The sequence below is a fragment of the Stegostoma tigrinum genome, chromosome 2 (assembly GCF_030684315.1).
Source record: "Stegostoma tigrinum isolate sSteTig4 chromosome 2, sSteTig4.hap1, whole genome shotgun sequence".
Classification (NCBI taxonomy): Eukaryota; Metazoa; Chordata; class Chondrichthyes; order Orectolobiformes; family Stegostomatidae; genus Stegostoma; species Stegostoma tigrinum.
In genome coordinates, this window is record NC_081355.1 from 7,741,573 (window position 1) to 7,763,006 (window position 21,434).

A 21,434-nucleotide genomic window follows, 5' to 3' on the forward strand; every position below is an offset into this window, starting at 1 on the left:
TAGAGGGATTTGGGCCAAATGCTGGCAAATGGGACTAGATTTATAAGTGAATCTGAAGGACATGAATGAGTTGGGCCGAAGGGTCTGTTTCCATGCTATACAACTTTGTCACTCTATATCATATATGCAGATGTTTACAATTTGAGTACACAGTAAGAAAAGGGGAACCTTACCTTCTGGCAACAAACTCACACCCGCTAAGAGTACCACAATACGACTAAAACCTCAGCCTTTTTAGAAATCTCCTCATGTCAATGACCAATATCAAACATTTTTGTGAAGAAGGGTCCAGACCCGAAACATCAGCCTTCCTGCTCCTATGATGCTGCTTGGCCTCTGTCTTCCTCCAGCTCTACACCTTGTGATCTCTGATTCTCCAGCACCTGCAGTTCCTACTATATCTCAAACAGGTTGAGCATTGATTTATAAATCCCTCCAGTGGAAGGGGATTGCTGGTCATGATTGGGTGATTGGAAAAATCAGAGCTTCTACCATTGCTGTCCATTGCTCTGGAACACAACATGCATTCACTCAGGCTCCTCAGTGGACTAGCAGGCTGGTCAGAAAACGAGGACCACCATGATATTAACAGCAAGGAGCCATTCTCCATTCTAGCAGGGGTGGACTCTGGGATCTCCTGAGATCGTGGAGCTGGTCAATCAAGGCCTAACTTCAAGCAGATATCCAAAGAAGTTCCTCAACGACGGGGAGAGCGCTCATTACCTCCTGTGTTTGTGGACAGTGTGGACACTTAGAATTTCAAGGCACTGCACCAACACAACATATCCCCTTGCGAACAAAAGGAGCAATACATCCAGAAGGGGGAGGAATAGAATTGTGAGATGTGCAAATGATGTCTCCTGGTCTGCTTTGTACATGCCAGAACAGTACTCCAATATCACCGGTACATTCCTTTCTAAGTATGACTTTATTTTTAAAACTGGTTTTTCCCTCCAATGTAAAGCGATTGGGGCTGACCTTTAGGCACAACTACATTTGGATCTATCCTGATAAAGTGCAATCCGAGACTTTACCATTTTTCGCCCCTTCACAGGGCAAACAAAAACCTTCTCAATCTTCCAGGGGGAACATAGGGAATAGCAGCACAAGGCGGCCATCTGGCCCAACTAACCTGTGCTGCCATTCAAGAAAATCTTGGCTGCTCTTTTTGTAAACACAGCTCCACTTACCCGCCCGCTCACCGTAACCCTTAATTCTTTACTGTTCAAAAACTTTAAAAACATTCAACAAGGTAACCTCAACTACTTCATCGAGCAGAGAATTCCACGGATTCACAACTGTTAAGGCAAAGAAGTTCCTCCTCAACTCAGTCCTAAACCTGCTCCTCTTTATTTTGAGGCTACAGCCCCTAGTTCTAGTTTCGGTCACCAGTAGGAACAACCACCCTGCTTCGATCTTATCTGATCCGTTCATAATTTTGTGTTTTCCCTCTTCATTTTTCTAAATTCTAATGAGTATAACCCCAGTCTACACAATGGCTGCAAACTTTAATCCGTTCTGGTACTTCAGCAGTTAATGCACTTGCACAAAATTGGTAAAAAATGGTTTCTGAACCATTTTAATTCAGCCTTAAACCGACTTAAAACAAACACATCGGTTGCACAGAGCACACTGTTAGTTATCGCTCAAAGGAATGTGTTAAACAGTTCCACAGCAGCGGAAACCAGACCCTCGCACAGAGAGCTATCCCACGATGCAGAATGTGCCGTGTGTTCACACATTACCTAATATGTCCAGTGTATGGGCTTTGTTCTTAGTCTGAGGAAAACCCTGCTGCGTTTATTCATCTGTCCACGCACATAGGGGAAGATCAAAATGCAGGTGACAAGCATCAACCACAATAGTCAAGACAGATCACAAATAAGACGTTGTGGTGCAGTGGTAATGTCCCTATCTCCGAGTCAGGAGACCCGGGTTCAAGTCCCACTTGCTCCAACGATATGCAAGTAGTATCTCAGATCAGGTTGATTAGAAAATACATAATAGATTGCAAAAACCAACAAAAATAACCGAATTTGGGTGCATGAAACAAGCCATGTCCAAATCAACTGCAAAAGCGCATTTGCTACAAATTTGAAATTCACAAAACAGCCAAATTAGGTTCCTCAAGCGAAGAATTATTTACACTAGTTTTAGATAAACATTCTCCCCCCACACTTGCCAATTTAGGGCTTACAGTACTTTATCTATGTTCTTACTTTTAAGGCAATGTTGTCATGTTATATCCCTTTGACATTTTACCTCAGCATTGCTTAGTAACGTAACATTCATTTAAAGTTAAATCATTTGATGCAGAGATTTCGTTTTAATAAGTCGGCTGTAGCAGACTACTGACTTCCAAGCAGGTCACCGATTTTAGAGCTTCTCTGTTCAGAAGCACCAAGCCCTCACCGACTGGTATCTTCAACTATAACATCACCTTGTATAGTCCAACAATTGCATTTATGTAGCACCTTTTAGCCTAGCAAATCATCCCAAGGTATTTCACAAGAGCTTTATCAAATACACCTCAACACAAAGCCATGAGGACTGGTGATCAAAAGTTTTGTCAAAGAGGTAGGTTTTAAGAAGCATCTTAGGTGGGAGCTGAGACAGAGCAAGAGGGGAAAGAGGGAGAAAAATCAGGGGCCAAAGGAGGCATTCCTATTCCTGGGGCCCAGCAACTGAAGATACATCCACTCATTTAAAATCAAGCAAGTTCACGAGGCCAGGCTATTTAGACAAACTGTAAAATGAAAGATACAATAAAAATGGTTCAACCTCAATTTAAGCAAAAGGTGGTCAACATTGAAAATTAGGGAACTCAGAAATAAGCTGCAGATGTTGGGCACATCCAGAAAGGAAAACAAAACAGGCCAAAACCCGGGATAAATGCCCCACCTATTGAAAGCCCAGTCAATATGTCCATTGTCAACTTCCTACCTGACCCCTGGCCACCCAGATCACCCAGGAGACCGTCTCTCAAGTTACAGTAATGGGCTAAAGTCAATCGCACCAGGGGCTCGTGGAGAAATGGCTGCACAAATTCCAGCTCTTCTGATTAAGAATGACATTCTGAGACTCATCAGAAATCAGACCAAACCAAATTGGAGACGTTCGGAGAGGCGACCAAAAGCTTAGGTCAAAACTTTGGGTTAGTTTGAGGCAAGGCTTAGAAGGAGGATGGTAATACACAGAGGTGAAAAGGTGCAATTCCACCAAGAAAGAGATTGATGGCTGAGGACTAAGCCACCAAATGGCAAGGTGACAGGAAGGTATTCTTGATTCTTCTGTCTATCAGACCCTGTGAACAAACAGCTGCTGACTTATGACTTGATTTGGTTTATTATTACCACATGTACCTGGGTACAGTGAGAAGTTTTGTATTGCGTGCAGTACAGGCAGATCACACCATAGAAGGTGATTGAAGAGTGAAGAATACAAAGTTGTGGCTGCAAAGAAAGTGCATGAAAAGCAAGATCAAAATTAGATTTGAAATTTGATAACTTGATGACAGACTTCTAGCTCCTCCACTGAAAGTTGCCAAAGCGTCCCTTTAGGACCTGTGGTGACACTGCTGTTGCTGCACATCGTGATGGAGCCTCGATGAACCAGGACTTAGACATCACACTCCATGTGACTGCAAAACTAATGTCTGCAAAGAAATGAGCAGAATAAGGTTGCCCTTTGCTCTTATTTCCACTGACTCAGTAGCTCAAGGTCAACACTCAACAGCTCAGAAAAGCCAAAGGATCAATTTGTAATGGTGGCTTGGCCAAAATTCTCTCCAAGCTAACTCATGAGTAACTAGTACTTGCAAACCACTACATTTAATCCAACACAGAATACCAATACTGTTTGCTCCATTGTACAGTATCACTGCTTACTTTCCAATATTGAATCCAATATCTGACATCTCAACAGGTTCACATTGAAAGTAAAGACTCATTTCAGCTGGATAATAATTGCTGAATGAAGCAGGTTACTGGATGTATGGAGTACAATGCCTGACTTTACTTAAAATAATGCCGTATTTCCAAATGAAAGGTTATGTCAGAAAGGAAAAGCAAGAGCTCGGCACTGGGTAATGACGCTCAGGCGAAGAGTCAGTATAGGGACGATGGGCTGATTAGCCTCCTTCTGCACCAAAATACTTCGGCGATTCTTTAACTCCATGGGATTAGGCTCAAATGCTCGCTCTTGGTCGCAGGGATGTATCCCAAAGAGTTTCATAGGAGACCAAACAAAAAAAGACTATAGGCAGGAAATCAGAGAATCTATCATTTTTTTTGGAAAAGAGGAGATGTGGAAAAGATTTAGGGAAAATCCATAGCTAGTGTTCTAGATGATTAAAGGTTATGGCTGCCAATTTTAGGACAGTGAGATATGCGCATGATGCAATGGGGTTTCAGTAACTGTCAAACTGAGGAGGTGGAGGTAGAGAATGATGGCGTAGAGATGGACACAGCTTTAGAATCAGAATTAAATTTTACTGTCACGTGTACTCAAGTGCAGGGATACAGGAGTACAAGGTCACCATTCTCTAAGACCATCTTGGGTACGAAGATACCTAGACACAAAACCTCAGGTATAAAATTAGAAAAATGAAAAACAAAGTTAAAAAATCAGCATTACATCTTTCTAAAGTAGGGCTTCCACCTAAGGCTTCCTCAAAGCCAGGAGTCCCTCTAGTCCGAGCTGCCTCAACTCTCCGCCATCAGAGTAATGCAGGGAAGTAGAGAGAAAAAGGCAAGAGAAAAAACAAGACGACAAAAAAGGAGAGAAAGAAACCGATGGAGCAAACAGCCTCCAGCTTAGGAACCTACTTCACCATCTTGGAATCACATGTCTGGTCCTCACACCGTCTCACAGCTCACAATGCATCAATAATTCATTCAAATGTGGTCAGCAGGGTTACAGATGTGATCCAGCCTCAGGCAATGATCACTTGGCAAGACAGAATCATAGGCTGGGGAACAGAATTCATGCCAGGTCCAAAACCAAATGTTTTGGTTATCCCAACGTTTGACTGGTCTCACTTTGTGTTTAATCGGAGGAAATTGGGGATCATCAAGGCTAGCTGCTGGACAAGAGATCCGGTGACACTGCGGACGTGATGGGGTGGAGCCCATAGTGCTCAGATTCGGTCCACTGTCAACGAAGGATGTCGATGAGTGCAGCGTGCAAATGAGAAACAGGAGGGGCCTTAGATAGGCTCTTGCTGGGGAAGATAGAGGTGCAGGAGACATTCTTGAGGTAAAGATGGTGAAGAACTTCCTATCTCTCCAGCAGATGTTAAAAGACCCTGGATGAAACCATGCTTGGATCTCACGCAGCCTGGTCCTAAAAAGGGATTGTGACCAGAGCCTGTGAATCAAGCACTCACAGGGCCTTGGAGGTGAGGGATGGACATGTCATTACATAAGGCAGTGGCTGTTTCTCAGGAGCAATTCTCTGTTTGTTCCATTGATTCAGACCAATTGACTCAGAATGCTACCAACATTTTCTTTCACTTATGTTAAAAGCACAAGAATTTACCCTCTTCTATAAAGGAGACCTTATTGTTGCAACCACCAGAGGTTTTGGCTTAACATTTAAATCAGGTGATATAGATGTAACAAAGTTCAGCAGGAAGCCCAATCTTTAAAGGAAAGTTATTGTGTGTTGACCTCAGAACCAGCTCTAAAGCTAGTGGTTTTTAATTCACTCACAGTATGTGGGCAGCGCTAGCTGAAGCATTTTTTTTGTTGCACACTCCTAATTGCCCTTGAGAAGGTGGTGATGAGCTGTCTCCATGAGCCACTGTAAGACACCCACAGCACTGAGAGTTCTCAGGATTTTGACCCAGCAAAAAACTGAAGGAACAGCGATATATTTCCACATCAAGACGGTGAGTGACTTGGAGGGGAACTTGCAGAGGGTGAAATTCTGATGTATCTGCTGCTCTTATCCTTCTAAATGAAAGAGGTCACAGGTTTGGTTTCAAAAGGACCCTCAGTGAGTTATTGCACCTTGTATATGATACACCCTACTGCTACTGTGCATTAGTGTTGGAGGGAGTGGATGCTTGTGGATGTGGTGTCAATCAAGCGGGGTGCTTTGTCCTGGATGGTGTCAAGCTCCTTGAGAGTTGTTGGGGCTGCACCCATCCAGGCACGTGGGGAGTATTCCATCACACTCCTCACCTGTGCCTTGTAGATCATGGACAGGACAGATGGTGTACTATTCATAGATCATAGATCATAGAATCTCTACCATGTGGAAACAGACCCTTCGACCTAACAAGACTACACCAACCCTCAGAACATCCCACCCAGACCCGTCCTCCTAATCTACATCTCAGTGAACACTGAGCAATTTAGCATGGCTAATCCACCTAACCTGCACATCTTCGGACTGTGGGAGGAAACTGGAGCACCTGGAGGAAACCCATGCAGTCACGGGGAGAATGTGCAAACTCCACACAGACAGTCGCCCGAAGGCGGAATCAAACCCTGGCCCCTGGCGCTGTGAGGCAGCAGTGCTATTCTTGTTCTGTTCTTAAACATGAGCTCCCATTCTTACTACTGAAAATGCAAAGTGAGGGCAAATACCAGCAATAACACATTGTGGAGCTGGATGAACACAAAAGGCCAAGCAGCATCAGAGGAGCAGGAGAGCTGACGTTTCGGGTCGAGACCCTTCCTCAGAAAATCAGCCAATACCAGGGGCTCCTTTCCTCTGAGCTACACAAGAGCAGGATGACCTGAAACTCCGAGCAGGATCCCTGGCCTAGGTTGCTGTAATGTTTCACCCCCACTGCGTTGGCCTCAAAGCCCACGTGCAGTGGCAGCTCCTACAAATGGAAGCTGTGTGTCGGTTCGACAAGCAACGTGTGGGCGAGTTCCCTAGCAGCTACCAGTCTGTGCAACTTTGAAGGAATGTTGCCCCCCGACAGTCTCAACCCAAGAGACTTACAAGCACTCCTGAAGGCGACAGGCTCTCCCAGTTTACCGTTCTTCTTTCTGTGTGCAATGACCGAAGAGCTGGCTGTCCTTATTTAATGGAAACACAAACTGCGCTATCACACAACTCACACACATCAAGCCACCATCTAATGGTGAGACCCACTGCCTGAGAAACTGTAACCAGGGCAACCGTCTGTGAGGTACACAGGAATATCAACAGGTTCCCATCAATGATAGGAAAGAAGCTGCTACCTCCATTTGCAAAGCAGTAAACAGGGCAGTGTCCATTTCTATCCTCCCCTCGCTCTGTTAAGAATCTGCTTAATATTCAACTCTTTGGTCACATACTAACACCTGACCTGGCTCAGCATCTGACTTCACTCAGAGAACTCTTTGAATGTCTCACTTTGTTAAAAGCACCACAATAATACAAGCTGTTGCTACTTTAATCGGACTAATAAGAGTAGCATTGGGTTCTCCAGTGTCCTCAGTACCAACTGCTTCCTCAGCCCGAAGAGATTACCACGTGCAAAACCAGTCCTGGTTGTAAGGAGCAGGAGTATTGCCGAGAGGAACGCACACAGGTTGCCAAAGCTTTCTGTCTTGCAGTCAGTCAGGACAGAATCACAAGAACACCAAATTTCAAAAGGAACACCAATTTATACTGCACGAGGACAGAGTGAAAAATGGGTGGTAGGTATTGATGAAGGCAACTGCCATGGCAAATGGCTGCCCGCATGCTTTTGTTTAGTTGACAAAGGTGCAATACATCAAGGTAGTCTTCCTGTTTTGGGGGAATATGGCCCTGCTTATGTGCAATATGTGGCTCCCAGCACAACTTACTTACATATATCTCAAACATCCTTTCAACATCCAATCCATGTTTGAAAAAACAAATCAAACAACTATAATGCAGAGCCTTTTCTCAGTACAAATTGTTCAAATGAACTTGGACACAATTATTGGCACAGTAAAGTCTCACAAACAGAAAATGAACTAATGACAAAGTTAACTTGCTCCTGGTGAACACTGTCCAGGATACGGCGGGATGGCGGGGCGGGGGCGCTGGTGGTGGGTTTGGATGCAGGCTGGTCTAACCTCAACAGCAGTATGGGATCTTGCACCTCCAACCAAGCCAGCAGACTTGGTTGATATATCTCACCCTAAATAATTGCACATTGAAGACAACAGCACTTCCTCATTACTTCACTCCAGTGTCAGCCTCGCTTATGAGCTGAGGTTTCATTGCTTGAAGGCTATTTTTGAGACCAAATGAGAGTGTTATGAGTACCCCACATGATGTACCATTGACAATAAGACATTGACAGTGCAAGTTAAGAACATAAGAATTAGGAGGAAGAGGCCATTCAGCCCCTTGAGCCTGTTCCACCATTTAATATAATCATGGCGGGTCTCATTTCAACCTCAATTCTATTTTCCTAACAGCTCTCCATAACCCATTAACACATTAAAAATCTGTCTCTCTCCTCCTTAAATTTACTTAATGTCCCATCATTCACCATACTCTGGGGTCACAAATTCCACAGATTCATGACCCTTTCAAAGAAGTAATTCCTCCTCTTCTGTTTTAAATCTGCCACCTCTTATTTTAAAACTATCCACCTTGAATTCTAGATAATAAAGTGTGAAGCTGGATGAACACAGGGTTTAGGCCTGAAACGTCAGCTTTTGTGCTCCGGAGATGCTGCTTGGCCTGCTGTGTTCATCCAGCTTCACACTTTATTATCTTGGATTCTCCAGCATCTGCAGTTCCCATTTTCTCTGATACACCTTGAATTCTAGATTGGCTTACATGAGGAAACCATCCTCTCTATGTTTAGGTTGTTAAGCCAGTTTAGCATTGCATATCCCTCAATTAGATCTCCTCTCATTCTTCTAAGCTCCAGAGAGTTTCAGCCAAAACTGCTCAATCTCTCTTCATAAGACAGACCCTTTATCTCTGGGATCAATCTAGCAAACCTCCTCTGAACTGCCTCCAATACAACTAAATCCCTCAAGTGAGAGGGCCTACCCAATACTCCAGCTACAGTCTCACTACTGCCTTATACAGTTGTAGCATTACTTCCTTACTCTTATACTCTACAGGGGGTGTCCCCAATTTATGAACGTGGTCTCATGCAAGGGTGTATTTTTAAAGACCCAACAAACAAACATCTCCTGTACTTACCAACAGCTTCGCAATGTGTTCCAATTTATGCACAAGTCGACAGGTGAACAAATACCATTTGTAACACAAGTGCTGTCTGTAACCCTTTACCAATAAATTCCAGAATTCTATTTGCCTTCCATATTCCGCGCTGTACCTGCACATGGGTTTTCTGCAATTCATGCATGAGGTCACCTCTGGGGACTGGTTTGACATAATCTTGAGCAAAAGGAACACATGCATGGGCACAGGAATAAAGACAGGATTAGGTTGGTTGGGATCCCTCTACAATCAACCAGTTAAACCAATCACTACTGAAGATCACACATGGACAATGGTCACTCAGGTTGTGCACTGGAAAGCTATTGGTCTCCAAAGTGTCATACAACAAAAGACATACTTCAGGGGGAAAACAAACAGGAATCTATTTTAGAGACAGCAAGAGAGTACTACCCATTCTACATCCTGCATTAGATCATCCTTTGGACATAACATCACAGAATGCTCTGACAACCAGGAATTAAAACCACAACAATTACAGCAACATTGCTTTCCAATATCTACCCATATACAAGCATGACTTATTATTAACTGCCCTGACAAATCTCATTGCACACTTTGGAAACTATAAACTTGCACTCAGTGACATGCCAAAGTTGCACTGTTACATACTCCTGGAAGATGGGAGGGAATTGTAAAATATAAATAGTGCCATTTACACTTTATATTAATCAACAGAATACAGGTCTCATGGAACTAAATCCCAATTCCTAATGTATTCACCGGACCGAGTGGCTCCAACATAAAGGAGAGTGAACACTCTGCCTTCCTTACAACAGCCTTAATCCAAACCTCTACCAACTGACCACATTCCCAATCCGACTCTCAATTCCTGCCCTTTGGGGGTCAGAGCAGAACTGGCCAGAATCTTACTGAACACGGAAAAAGATGTTTGGGGCCAATTATCCTAGGCCCAGCTGGGGAGATGGTACGGTTACTGGACCAGTAATCCAAAGACCAAGGTATGGGGAAACAGGTTCAAATCCCATCGTGGCAGCAGGTACTATTTCACATTTCAACTAGGTCTCGTATGGTGCCATGAATGTATCATTGATTGTTGTAAAAATCCATCTGATTCACGGATGTCTCTTAGGTGGAGGACAATTGCCACCTTCATCTGGTTTAGCCTACGGAACCCTAGATCCACAGTAATGTTCCTGACTATTAACTGTATTCTCAACTGGCCAAATAAACCACCGAATTGTACCAAATCAATGATTCGAGAAAGTTGGCTGATTACCACCTTCTTGAGGGCTACTGGGAATAAGTAATCAATGCTGGCCTACCAGGGACAACCACATACAGTTGGAGAGTTGTACTGCATGGAAACAGGCCCATCAGTCCAACTCATCTGCACCGACCAAATGTCCTAAGCTGATCCAAGCCATTTTGCCAGCCTTTGGCCCATATCCCTCCAAATGCTTCCTGCTTATGTACCCATCCAGGTGCCTTTCAAACGCTATAGTTGCACCCAACTCCACTGCTTCCTCTGACAGCTAATTCCACACACCCCACCATGCTCTGTACCAAAAAAGCTACCCATCAGGTCCCTTTTAAATCTTTCCCCTCTCACCTTACGCCCTCTAGTTTTGGGCTCACCTACACTCCCAAATAAAAATAAAGACCTTGGCTATTCACCCTATCCATGTCCCTCATGATTTTATAAACCTCTACAAAATCATCCCCTGGTGTCCGACACTTCAGTGAAAAAAGACCCAGCCTATTTAGCCTCCCTCTGCAGCTCTATCCCTCCAGTCCCAGCAAAATCCTCGTAAATCATTTTTGTACGCTCGCAAGTTTAACAACATCCTTCCTACAGAAGACTGACCAGAACTGCACACAAATCTCCACAAGTGGCCTCACCAATGCCCTGTAATACGACCTGCCATCTCCTATACTCAATGCAATGACTAATAAAGGCATACCAACTGCCTTCTACACTATCCTATCTGCCTGCGACTCCACTTTCAAGAAACTGAGCCCTTGCACCCCTGTGTGTCTTTGTTCAGCAACACTCCCCAGGGCCCCACCATTAATTGTACAAGTCCTGCCCTGATTTGCCTTACCAAAATGCAGCACCTCACATTTATCTAAATTAAACTCCATCTGCCATTCCTCTGCCCATTCGCCCACCTGATCAAGGTCCCATCGTGCTCAGTGATAATTTTTTTCACTGTCCACTGCACCATCTATTTTGGCGTCATCTGAAAATTTACAAACATACCTTCTACATTCACATCCAAATCCTTTATATAATTGACAAAACACAGTGACCAGCACCAATCTTTGTGGCACACTGCTGGTCACAAGGCCTCCAGTCTGAAAAACATCCCTCCACCCCCACCCTGTCTTCCACCTTCGAGCCAATTTTGTATCCAATTGGCTAGCTCCCCCGCATCCCATGTGATCTAACCTTATTAACCAGTCTACCATAGAAGAATTAAAAAAAGGCATCTCTGCAGGAGTTCCTCAGGGTAGTGATCCATGTCCAACCATCTTCAGCTGCTTCATCAATGGTCTTCCCTCCATCATAAGCTACTGACTGTACAACTCCTCAGATAATGAAATATTCCATGTCCACCTGCAAAATACCCAGGCACTATCCAGGCCTGGTTGATGCACTGTAAAAAAACAGTGTGAATGTTACAAGTACCAGGTCACGATCGGTACCAACAAGAGAAATCTAACCACCTCCCCTTGATAACCAATCGTATTACCATCACTGAAATTCCGAACTGCAACATCCCAGGGGTCTATATTAATCAGAAACTTAACTAAACCTGACAGTATCAGCAAAAACTGCTCAATTTCTCTTCATAAGACAAACCCCTCATTTCTGGGATCAATCTAGCAAACCTCCTCCGAGCTGCCTCCAATACAACTAAATGCCTCAAGTGAGGGGGACTACCCAATAATGTATAAACTGTGACTACAGCAGCAGGTAAACTCAAAACCTGTCCATCATCTCTAAGACACAGGCCAGGAGGGTTTCGGAATACTCCCCACTTGACTGGATGAGGACAGTTCAGACCACACAAAGAGCTCGACACCATCCAGGATAAGGGTTGAAATTAGTAAAACAAAAGAGGAAATTTCAGACTAGTACCAGTTGTCTTTCACACAAGGCAACTGAGGCACAGAGCAGACCTCTGGATAAAAATCTATAATGGAGGGCTCTTGTGCTTTTGATCTCTGAGCTACCAGGCCTGGGTTCAAGTCCCCTATGCTCCAGAGGTGTGACACAAAATCTCTGAACAGGTTTAGTAGAAAATATCTAGAAGTACAGCGGAGCTGCCGCACAGTATATTCTTTTTTTAAAAAATCTGTACCTGATAGGAGAGTCTCAAACTCAAACAACCTTCTTCATCTTTTGATTTTAATCAGAGTTGGAATCGTGGTTGATTGTCCCCTTCTCTAACCTCAAAGCAGCCACACCATTCACAACACTCCAGGTGAGATCTGCACAGGCCAGGAATCGTCAATAGCCTCAGGACAGTGCAACCTGCCTGGTCAACACTTCATCCACCATCCTCAACATTCAGTCATTCTACTGGCTAACAGCAACCTGTACCATCTCAACAAGGTACACTGCAGTAGCTGACCAAGGAGCCCCTGACAGCACCTCCCAAACCTGAGACCTCCAAGGACGAGGGCAGCAGATACATAGGAACACCACCACCTGGCAAGTTCCCCTCCAAGTCACTCACCACCCTGACTCGGAAATATATCGCCATTTCTTCACAGTCAAAGGGTCAAAATCCATCTCTCCCGAACAGCATGGTGAGTCTACCTATGCCACATGGACTACAGTGGATCTAGAAACCACCTCCCCCAAGGTAACAGTTGCTGGTCTAACCATGGACACTCAATGAAAATCTTTTTTAACAAACTAGGTGGAATTTCTAGTGGAAACTACATTTCTCTATTGAGCTTAGAATGAGAGGTGGCTGAGAGTCTGGAAAAGTCAGGTCAATTGTGATCCTGAACTCTAGCAATTCGACACCAAAGGAGATTTGCATTTGTTATCTGCTGATTTGTCCCGCTTGAACTTTCCTTTATCAAAAGGGTTGCTCTGGAAAGTAAAAGCAAAGTCCTGTGGATGCCAGAGATCTGAAATGAACAGTGTCACCAGCACTTTCTTGGTGTGTATGGTTTAGAAGGGGTGGACACTGGGAAGTTGTTTCCGTTAGGCGGGGAGACTAGGACCCGTGAGCACAGCCTCAAAATTAGAGGAGGTAAATTTAAAACTGAAACGGGACGACACTTCTTCAGCCAGAGTGGTGGGCTTGTGGAATTCATTGCTGCAGAGTGCAGTGGAGGCCGAGACGTTGGATGCCTTCAAGAAAGAGATCGACAAATTCTTGATCTCACAAGGAATCAAGGGCTACGGGGAGAGTGCAGGGAAGTGGAGTTGAAATGACCATCAGCCGTGATTTAAATGGTGGAGTTGACTTGATGGGCCGAATGGCCTTACTTCCACTCCTATGTCTTATGGTCTCTTTGTTGCTAGAATCGTTGGTGGATGGATCCTAAACCAGAACGCAAAGATTTCTTAATCCCTGCAGCTCAAGACATTACAATTCCATTCAGTTTTGTTAAAAAGTGTTTTATAAAGCTGTCTGGTATGTGCTAACGTAGTTGAATGCCCGGGCATTGCTTTTTTATAACCATTGAGGAACTCCCCAAAACACAAGGCAAAATCCAAAGACGTTTTTGTCACACTTAAAAGACACCTGAACTCAGAGTCTATTGTTTAACAGTTTCCAAGCACAAAGATGATGGTCAGAAATAACAAAAAGCAAATGTTTTGTGAGGATCACGTTCTGCTGAATGGGTCAGGGCTTTTAATGCAAGACAGGAGCTACGCAAGAACAGAATAGGAACAAGGTAAATTCTAATCAGCTGTGCCTGACTAGCAGCTTTAACTGTGACAGTAAGGAAGGTGTGGGTAGGGACTAAAATAAATGGTTACAGTGAAATGACAGGAGTGGACCCAGAGAATCTAGCATTACAGGGGAATAGAAATATATTAAAATAAATAAAGTCCATGGCAGGTGCAGCAGACTTGAAGAGCCAAATGACCCACTTCTGCTCCTACTCACTATGTTTCTTTGGGAGTTTTCTTCTCCTATGTACAAGGCTCTGATAAAACTCAGAACAGTACAGTTTATCCATCCATCAGATCATTTATACCAGCGATGCCCAAATTTCACCTATGATTTTACCATCAGGAATCCTGCAAATCTTAACAAGCTCAACTTAATAAATATATTCTTCCCATGAAGCTAGTTGAGGAACGTGAGTACATTTAAACAGGTACATCTTTAATTCCAACACAGTCTCTGAATACAAAATCAACAGCATAACCTTACATACAACACCATGGACAGGCTAAGCAATGGCTACAATTAAAGCATGTTGTTCATTTCAAGCACGAACAATAAGTAGCGATACTTAGGTAGGCAGTGGTGCCTTGGCTAACGTGCTGGAGAACAAACAAGAAACTGATGTGAATAGCCAGCAGATCCAACAGCGTAAGACCTTAAGATGTTGGAGTAGAGGTTGGCCATTCAACCCCATCAAATCCACTCTGCCATTCAATTATATCATGGCTGTCAACAATTGTCAACTCCAACTTCCTACCTCGTCTCCATAATATTTGATATATATTGATTTTTTAAAAAATTCCTGATACATAAACTGAGAAGAAATTCCTCATCTCTTTCTTTTAAATATGCAACGCTTTATTCTGAGGGGATCCCCTATGTTCATTGACTCTCTCACCAGGGGAAATAGCCTTTCTGCATCTGCATCCATGGAGAGAGAAAAAGAAATAACTGAGAAGAGTCATCATACTGGATTCCAAACAGTAGCAGTTTCTCTCCCCACAGCTGCTGCCAGACCTGCTGAGTTTCTCCAAGATTCCCAATGTTTGTTGTGTACTAACAGTATCAGCAATCTTCTGCTTTTATTTAAATGTTCTGGGGGCGTGAGTTACAGTCCCATCGAAGCAATTGGTGAAATTTGAGTTCAATAACAAGCTTCATAGTGGCCATGTAACCACTGAAGTTGTCACAAATACCCAATTGATTCTTTAACGTCCTTTAGGGAAGGAAATCTGCCATCCTTACCTGGTCTGGCCGACACGTGACTCCAGACCCACAGCAACGTGGTTAGCTTTCAAACTGATTTCTGAAATGACCGTGCAAGACATTCAGATCAAGGGTAAATAGGGATGGCCAGCCTTGTTCTCATGAAGGAATAGAAAATAATTAGATTTTGCTCATTGCTTGTGATCAGCCAGCACTAAAATGCACTGGTCCCATTTGCAACTGTAATCTTTGTTTTGACCGGCGGCACACTAGTTAGCACTGCTGCCTCACAGCACTGGGGATCCAGGTTCGATTCCACCCGCGAGCAACTGTCAATTGTGGAGTTTGCGTGGTCTGCCTGTGTTTCTTCCTGGTGGTCCCATTTCCACCCACAGTAAAAAGATGTGCACATTAGGGTGGATTGGCCATGCTAAATTGCCCGTAGTGTTCAGGGATGTGTAGGTTAGGTGGATTAGCCATGGGAAATGCAGGGATAGGGGAGGGGGTGTATCTGAGTGGGATGCTGTTTGGAGAATCGGTGCGGACCTGCTGGGGCAAATGCCCTGTTTCCACACCGACTGGCATGGGAACATTTCTGTCCTATACCTATTGCAGCATTCAAACAAAGTGCAATGCAAGCTCATGGAACATCATTTAAGCACCTTACAGCTTCTAGTACTAAATTCTACAACTTTAAAGCCCGACAAAATAACATCTGTTGTTCATTTTCTTACATTCTACTTTCTCTCTCAGTCTTTCCCTCCCAATCCACTGCAGGACAGGTTCATCTTGTTTACTTTGCTTTCAGCTGCGAGAAACCATTGCAGTGCATTTACATCCATTTCACCTCTCTATCTTTCTTCCACTAACTAGCAACTCCATTTTTTTTCACAATGGTAGTCCGCATTGTCTTTACGCCTCTCACCCATTCAGTCAAAAGTATAAAATACACCATTTTCTAACACCTTTCAGTTCTGAAGAGGGCTCACTGGGCTTGAAACATCCATTCTCTCTCCACAGTGGCTGCCAGGCCTGCTGAGCTTCCCATAGAATTTTCTGTTTTTCTTTCAGGCTTCCAGAATCTGCAGTATTTTGACTTTAGTATGGGTATCACGGTTAAGCTAATGTCTATTGTTTATCCAGAACTCCTACAGGGTGGCCCGGCCTCAGTACTGCACTGGAATATTTTTGTTCAAGTTCTCTACATATTTTTAACATTCACTATTAATACATTTCTGAGATCAGTTATCTGGACAGTCTCATGTGTAATCTTTGCGACTATTCATGTGGATGATCACATCTCTCTAACATGTGAAGGATGTGATCACAAGCTGCTGGCTATACAAATACCAGACACCACTCTTGTGATGGATCAAAAGCAGCAACTGCTGAGAAAACTCAGCAGATCTGACTATCTTGTGAAGATGGGTCGCTGGACCCAAAACGCTAACTCTGCCTTCTCTCTCCACAAATGCTGCCAAGCAGACCTGCTGAGTTTTCGCAGCTATTTCCGTTTTAGTTTCTGATTTCCATCATCTGAAGTTCTTTGGGGTTTTTTTCCTTGCTTCTCGTGATGAAGTTCTGTTTCAACTTTAGCAACATGCAAGTTACTGGCCACCTTCAAAGTCCACTCCCTTCACTATGTGCACACAGTAGCAGCAATATGTACCAACTACTAGATGGACTGAAGTAACTTTCCAAGGTACCCCCAACACTTTTGAAACCAGTCAACTCGACTAACAAACAGATAAGGCAGCAGACGCATGGAAATGCAGGTTCTCTTTCCAAGATATACACTATTCTGACTTGGAAAAATAGCGGGCATTACTTCTCTGTTGCTGGGTCAAAATCCTCCAACTCCTTTCCTAACTATAGTGCAGGTGACCATAGTGGTAGCTAAGCTCAATTGGCTGGATGGCTGGTTGTTTTATTCATTCACGGGATGAGGGCATCGCTGACCAGGCAGCATTTATTGCCCATCGCTAGTTGCCCAGAGGGTAGTTCAGAGTCAACCACATTGCTATGGGTCTGGAGTCACATGTAGACCAGACCAGGTAAGGATGGCAGTTTCCTTCCCTAAAGGACATTAGTGAACCAGGTGGGCTTTTCCAACAATCGACAATGGATTCACAGTCAACATTAGACTCTTAATTCCAGATATTTTATTGAATTTAAATTCCACTATCTGCTGTGGTGGGATTCGAACCACAGTCCCCAGAACATTACCTGGGTCTTTGGATTAACAGTTCAACGATAGTATCAAGGGGCCTTCGCCTCCCTCATGTGCCATGCAGAGTGGCGCCAACAGTGCAGGTTTAACTCCCACACCATCTGAAGTTACCACAAAGATCCTTCTCTCATGATCTCGCCACCCCACCCCCCCAACCTGGAGCACAGTGGCCGTCAGGTTGAACCAACACTAGGCGTCTCCCTAGTGAGAGGATGGGACTATGGTGACTTACTCTTCCACCCTGAGGATTACAGTAATTCACAAACGTAGCTTATCGCCACCTACTCCAGGGTCATTAGGGATGGACCAGAAATGCCGAGAGCGAATAATTAAAAAAAAGTTGACCAGATTAAGGCATAATCTTATCGAGGTCTTCAAGATATGAACGGGGAAGGACAGGGTAGACAAACTATTTCCACCAATCAAAGATTGTAGAACCGGGGGACATAGTCTAAGAATTAGGGCCAAGCCATTCAGGTGAAATACTAGAAAGCACTTCTACACACAAGAGTAGATGATGTTTGGAACTCTCTTCCGCAAACAGCAGTCAATATTAATTCAACTGTTGGATTTAAATCTGAATTAGCAAATTTTTATTGAGCAAGGGTAACAAAGGACATGGGTCAAAGGCAGGCTTATGGGGTTAGACCATAGACCATTCTTGATCCTGAACAGTGGGGCAGGTTTGAGGGGCTGAATGGCCTACTCCTCTTGCCATGCTCCGAGATAGAGAGGTTCAAAGGATGTCACAGAGGGTCATTCAGCACAAAACAGACGCTTCGGTCCAACTTGTTTGTGCTGGGCACGTTTCCTAAACTGAACTCGTCCCGCTAACCTGTATTTGGGGCACATCCCTCTAAACCTTTCACATCTATGCACATGTCCAAATGCGTGAAGTGTTTTTGGTGGTCCACAGGGGTCCCCTCACAGTGGACACTAGCTGAGGAATTAATTCCCACCCACTGTCTCCGAGAACATTGCCTGGAATGAGCAGACTGATCAACTCCCTGTAACTAACAGAATTACACCTTCCCCCAGAAACTGACTGAAATGGACAGGGCCTCTCACAAGGAAAAGTGGAAGAAACTGACTTCATACCAGGGCAAGGAAAGTAACTTACCAAAATATTCCGCCTTGGGATTCGCATCCATTTCCTGCTCCAGGCGCTGGGTGAGAGCTTCGACTTTGAGTTCAGCCCTGGATGGTCCAGTGGCCGGCTGCACATGGAGGGTCTGACATGGCAGGCGGACCCTAGGGCTGGATTCCTGACGGGGCTCGGGCAGCCCAGGCGCCAGCTTATAGTCCGCATCCTGCGGGAACAGGGGGAGCTGGTTCTTGCCCGGAGTGGCCTGGTTTCTACTCCCTCGGCCGCCGTCAGCTCCCCTTGGGTCAGTATCCCCTTCGGGGTGAGTGGCCGGCCGCGAGTCCGGGCAGCGCGGGGGCTCTTCCTGCCCTTGGGGTCGATAAGCGTCAGGCTCGGGGACCGTGGGACTGGAGGGAAGGGGGCCATACTGCAAGAGGCTGGACCTGGGACTGGGGGTATGTTTGAGGCTACCCAGGTGGGTCTGTTCTGGGATCCCCTTGGTGGGGCTATAAGGGGCTGGATCACTAGGGATCACACTCGATCTGGGGCTGGATCTGAGGCTACCCTGGTGGGTCTGGTCTGGGATCCCCTTGGTGGGGCTATAAGGGGCTGGATCACTAGAGATCACACTCGATCTGGGGCTGGATCTAAGGCTACCCTGGTGGGTCTGGTCTGGGATCCCTTTGATGGGGCTATAAGGAGCTGGATCATTAGGGATCACACTCGATCTGGGGCTGGATCTGAGGCTACCCATGTGGGTCTGGTCTGGGATCCCCTTGGTGGGGCTATAAGGGGCTGGATCATTAGGGATCACACTCGATCTGGGGCTGGATCTGAGGCTACCCATGTGGGTCTGGTCTGGGATCCCCTTGGTGGGGCTATAAGGGGCTGGATCACTAGAGATCACACTCGATCTGGGGCTGGATCTGAGGCTACCTATGTGGGTCTGGTCTGGGATCCCCTTGGTGGGACTATAAGGGGCTGGATCACTGGAGATCACACTGGATCTGGGGCTGGATTTGAGGCTACCCATGTGGGTCTGGTCTGGGATCCCCTTGGTGGGGCTATAAGGGGCTGGATCACTGGAGATCACGCTGGATCTGGGGCTGGAGACCCCCGACCTGGTCTCCCGATTCCAACTGGACCTGGGGCTAGACTGGAGGTGATCGGGCCGAGCGGACGCCCTGTTGCCGGGGGCCTCACCCTCCGAGCCGGTCCTGAGGCCGGGGTCCTGAGGGTAAAGACTGAGCCGGTGAGGCTCCGGGGGTACCGGGCCAGAGACCGGGGGCTTGGCGGCTCCCTCGCCGCTGTAGCGCTTCTGGAGGCGGGCGGCTCGCTCCGAGCTGGGCGGCCTGTCGGCTTCACTGGGGGGCTGGGGGCTAGGATAAGCCCCGTTTAACCGGCCAGGGTGAGCGACCTGCCCCATCCTCGCCATCTCCTGCTGCCTCTGCTGATGGATCTTGTTCATCTTAAAGGCAAACACACGCCTGGTCTCCTCAAACTCGGGCTTACAACTTTCCCTGTTCACACGGAACAGCCCGTCCTTGGAAGCTTCATACATATTCAAATCTTCGATGAATTTACTGGCCTCCAGTCCCAAATCCTCATATTTATCCATGGTCCACGGCTCAGAAAATAAACAAAATCTGACTGTAACAGCTCAGCAGCAGGGTGGAAGAAAATATATATATTTTTAAGGGGGAAAAAAACTACAAACAGCAACCAAGAGCAGCAAAGTGTCTGATCTCCCAATGGGAGAGGTGGAGAATTTCATTCAGAGGTTAACACCCACTCACAAGAGTGTAGTCCAGGCTGGAGTGCTGTTGTCGGAACTACAGCCTCTCACAGAGTGGCCTGGCAACTCTGCAGACTCCTGCCTCTTTATCTCCTGCTGCCCAGAGTCAGAGAGAGAGACTGTCCATCTCTCCCCTCACACACTCTGTCCTTTCCCCCTAACCATGCCGCCCTTTGCACAAGTTTCCCAACTGTTTCAAAACTTCGCAGGAAGTTTCTGTGGAGGGAGCAGGAAGTTTACAACAAGGTTTCCTCTCCGAGTGGGATCAGCCGCTTTCTCCTGCCCTGAAGGCTGGTCACCCACTGGGGAAAGCCGAGGGACTACACCCTGGGAAGGATGGTTGGTTGGGGGTGGGGGGTGCGGAATGCGGTGGATGGTTATGGTGGCGGCGAGAGGACTCACTAGAAGCAGTGAAGATCAATGCGCTGGTTGGAGCTGGCTTCTTAAAGGGGCCGCCACACGTTCCCACGGCTTTCTGTTGCCTCTTCGAATTCGGTGTGATACAAATTGGCAATGATCCCCACCCACACAAATACATATACTTGGGTGAGGGGGGTGGTTGGTTACAAGCTGGTTTCATCATTTGTCATTGAAAGGTTTATTCCAGTTTCCTTCTGAATTCAGCTGATCGTGTCGAAACGTAAACCTTTTTAGCCAGCCAGACGCTATGCACTGAAAAAGCACTGAGACCACCGTGGGATCCACGGCTACCTACTATCTGACTTCCTGGGCTATTGGTAAATTAATTAAAATAAAAAGGGAGGGAAAAGGGGGGAGTGACCCTTACATTCAACTGTTCACCACTTCCTCTGCACCAAACCCCAAATCCTCTCCTTTACATGTTGGTAACTGCATACACATCCCAAGTGAGGTGTAATGTGCAGTGTGCATTTTTAACGCTTTCCAAAAATATACAAGAAAGATTTGCATTCATGCAGTGTCCTGGTCATTTATATAAATGATTTGGATGTGAATATGGGAGGTATGGTTAGTAAGTTTGCAGACACCAAAATCGGAGGTGTAGGCACAGTGAAAAAGGTTACCTCAGTTCTGAGGGAA

At 45.5% G+C, this 21,434-nt stretch overlaps 1 protein-coding gene across 1 annotated transcript in view; it reads right to left on the reverse strand.

Annotated features, from left to right (window-relative positions):
* Positions 1-20,712, reverse strand: part of limd1a (LIM domains containing 1a) — a 49,299-nt gene extending 28,587 nt beyond the window's left edge. The window contains exon 1 of the mRNA XM_048522484.2: positions 18,617-20,712. Within this exon, the coding sequence (XP_048378441.1) occupies positions 18,617-20,198 (1,582 nt within the window). The 5' untranslated portion in view covers positions 20,199-20,712. The remainder of the gene's footprint in view (positions 1-18,616) is intronic.
* Positions 20,713-21,434: the final 722 nt, after the last annotated feature.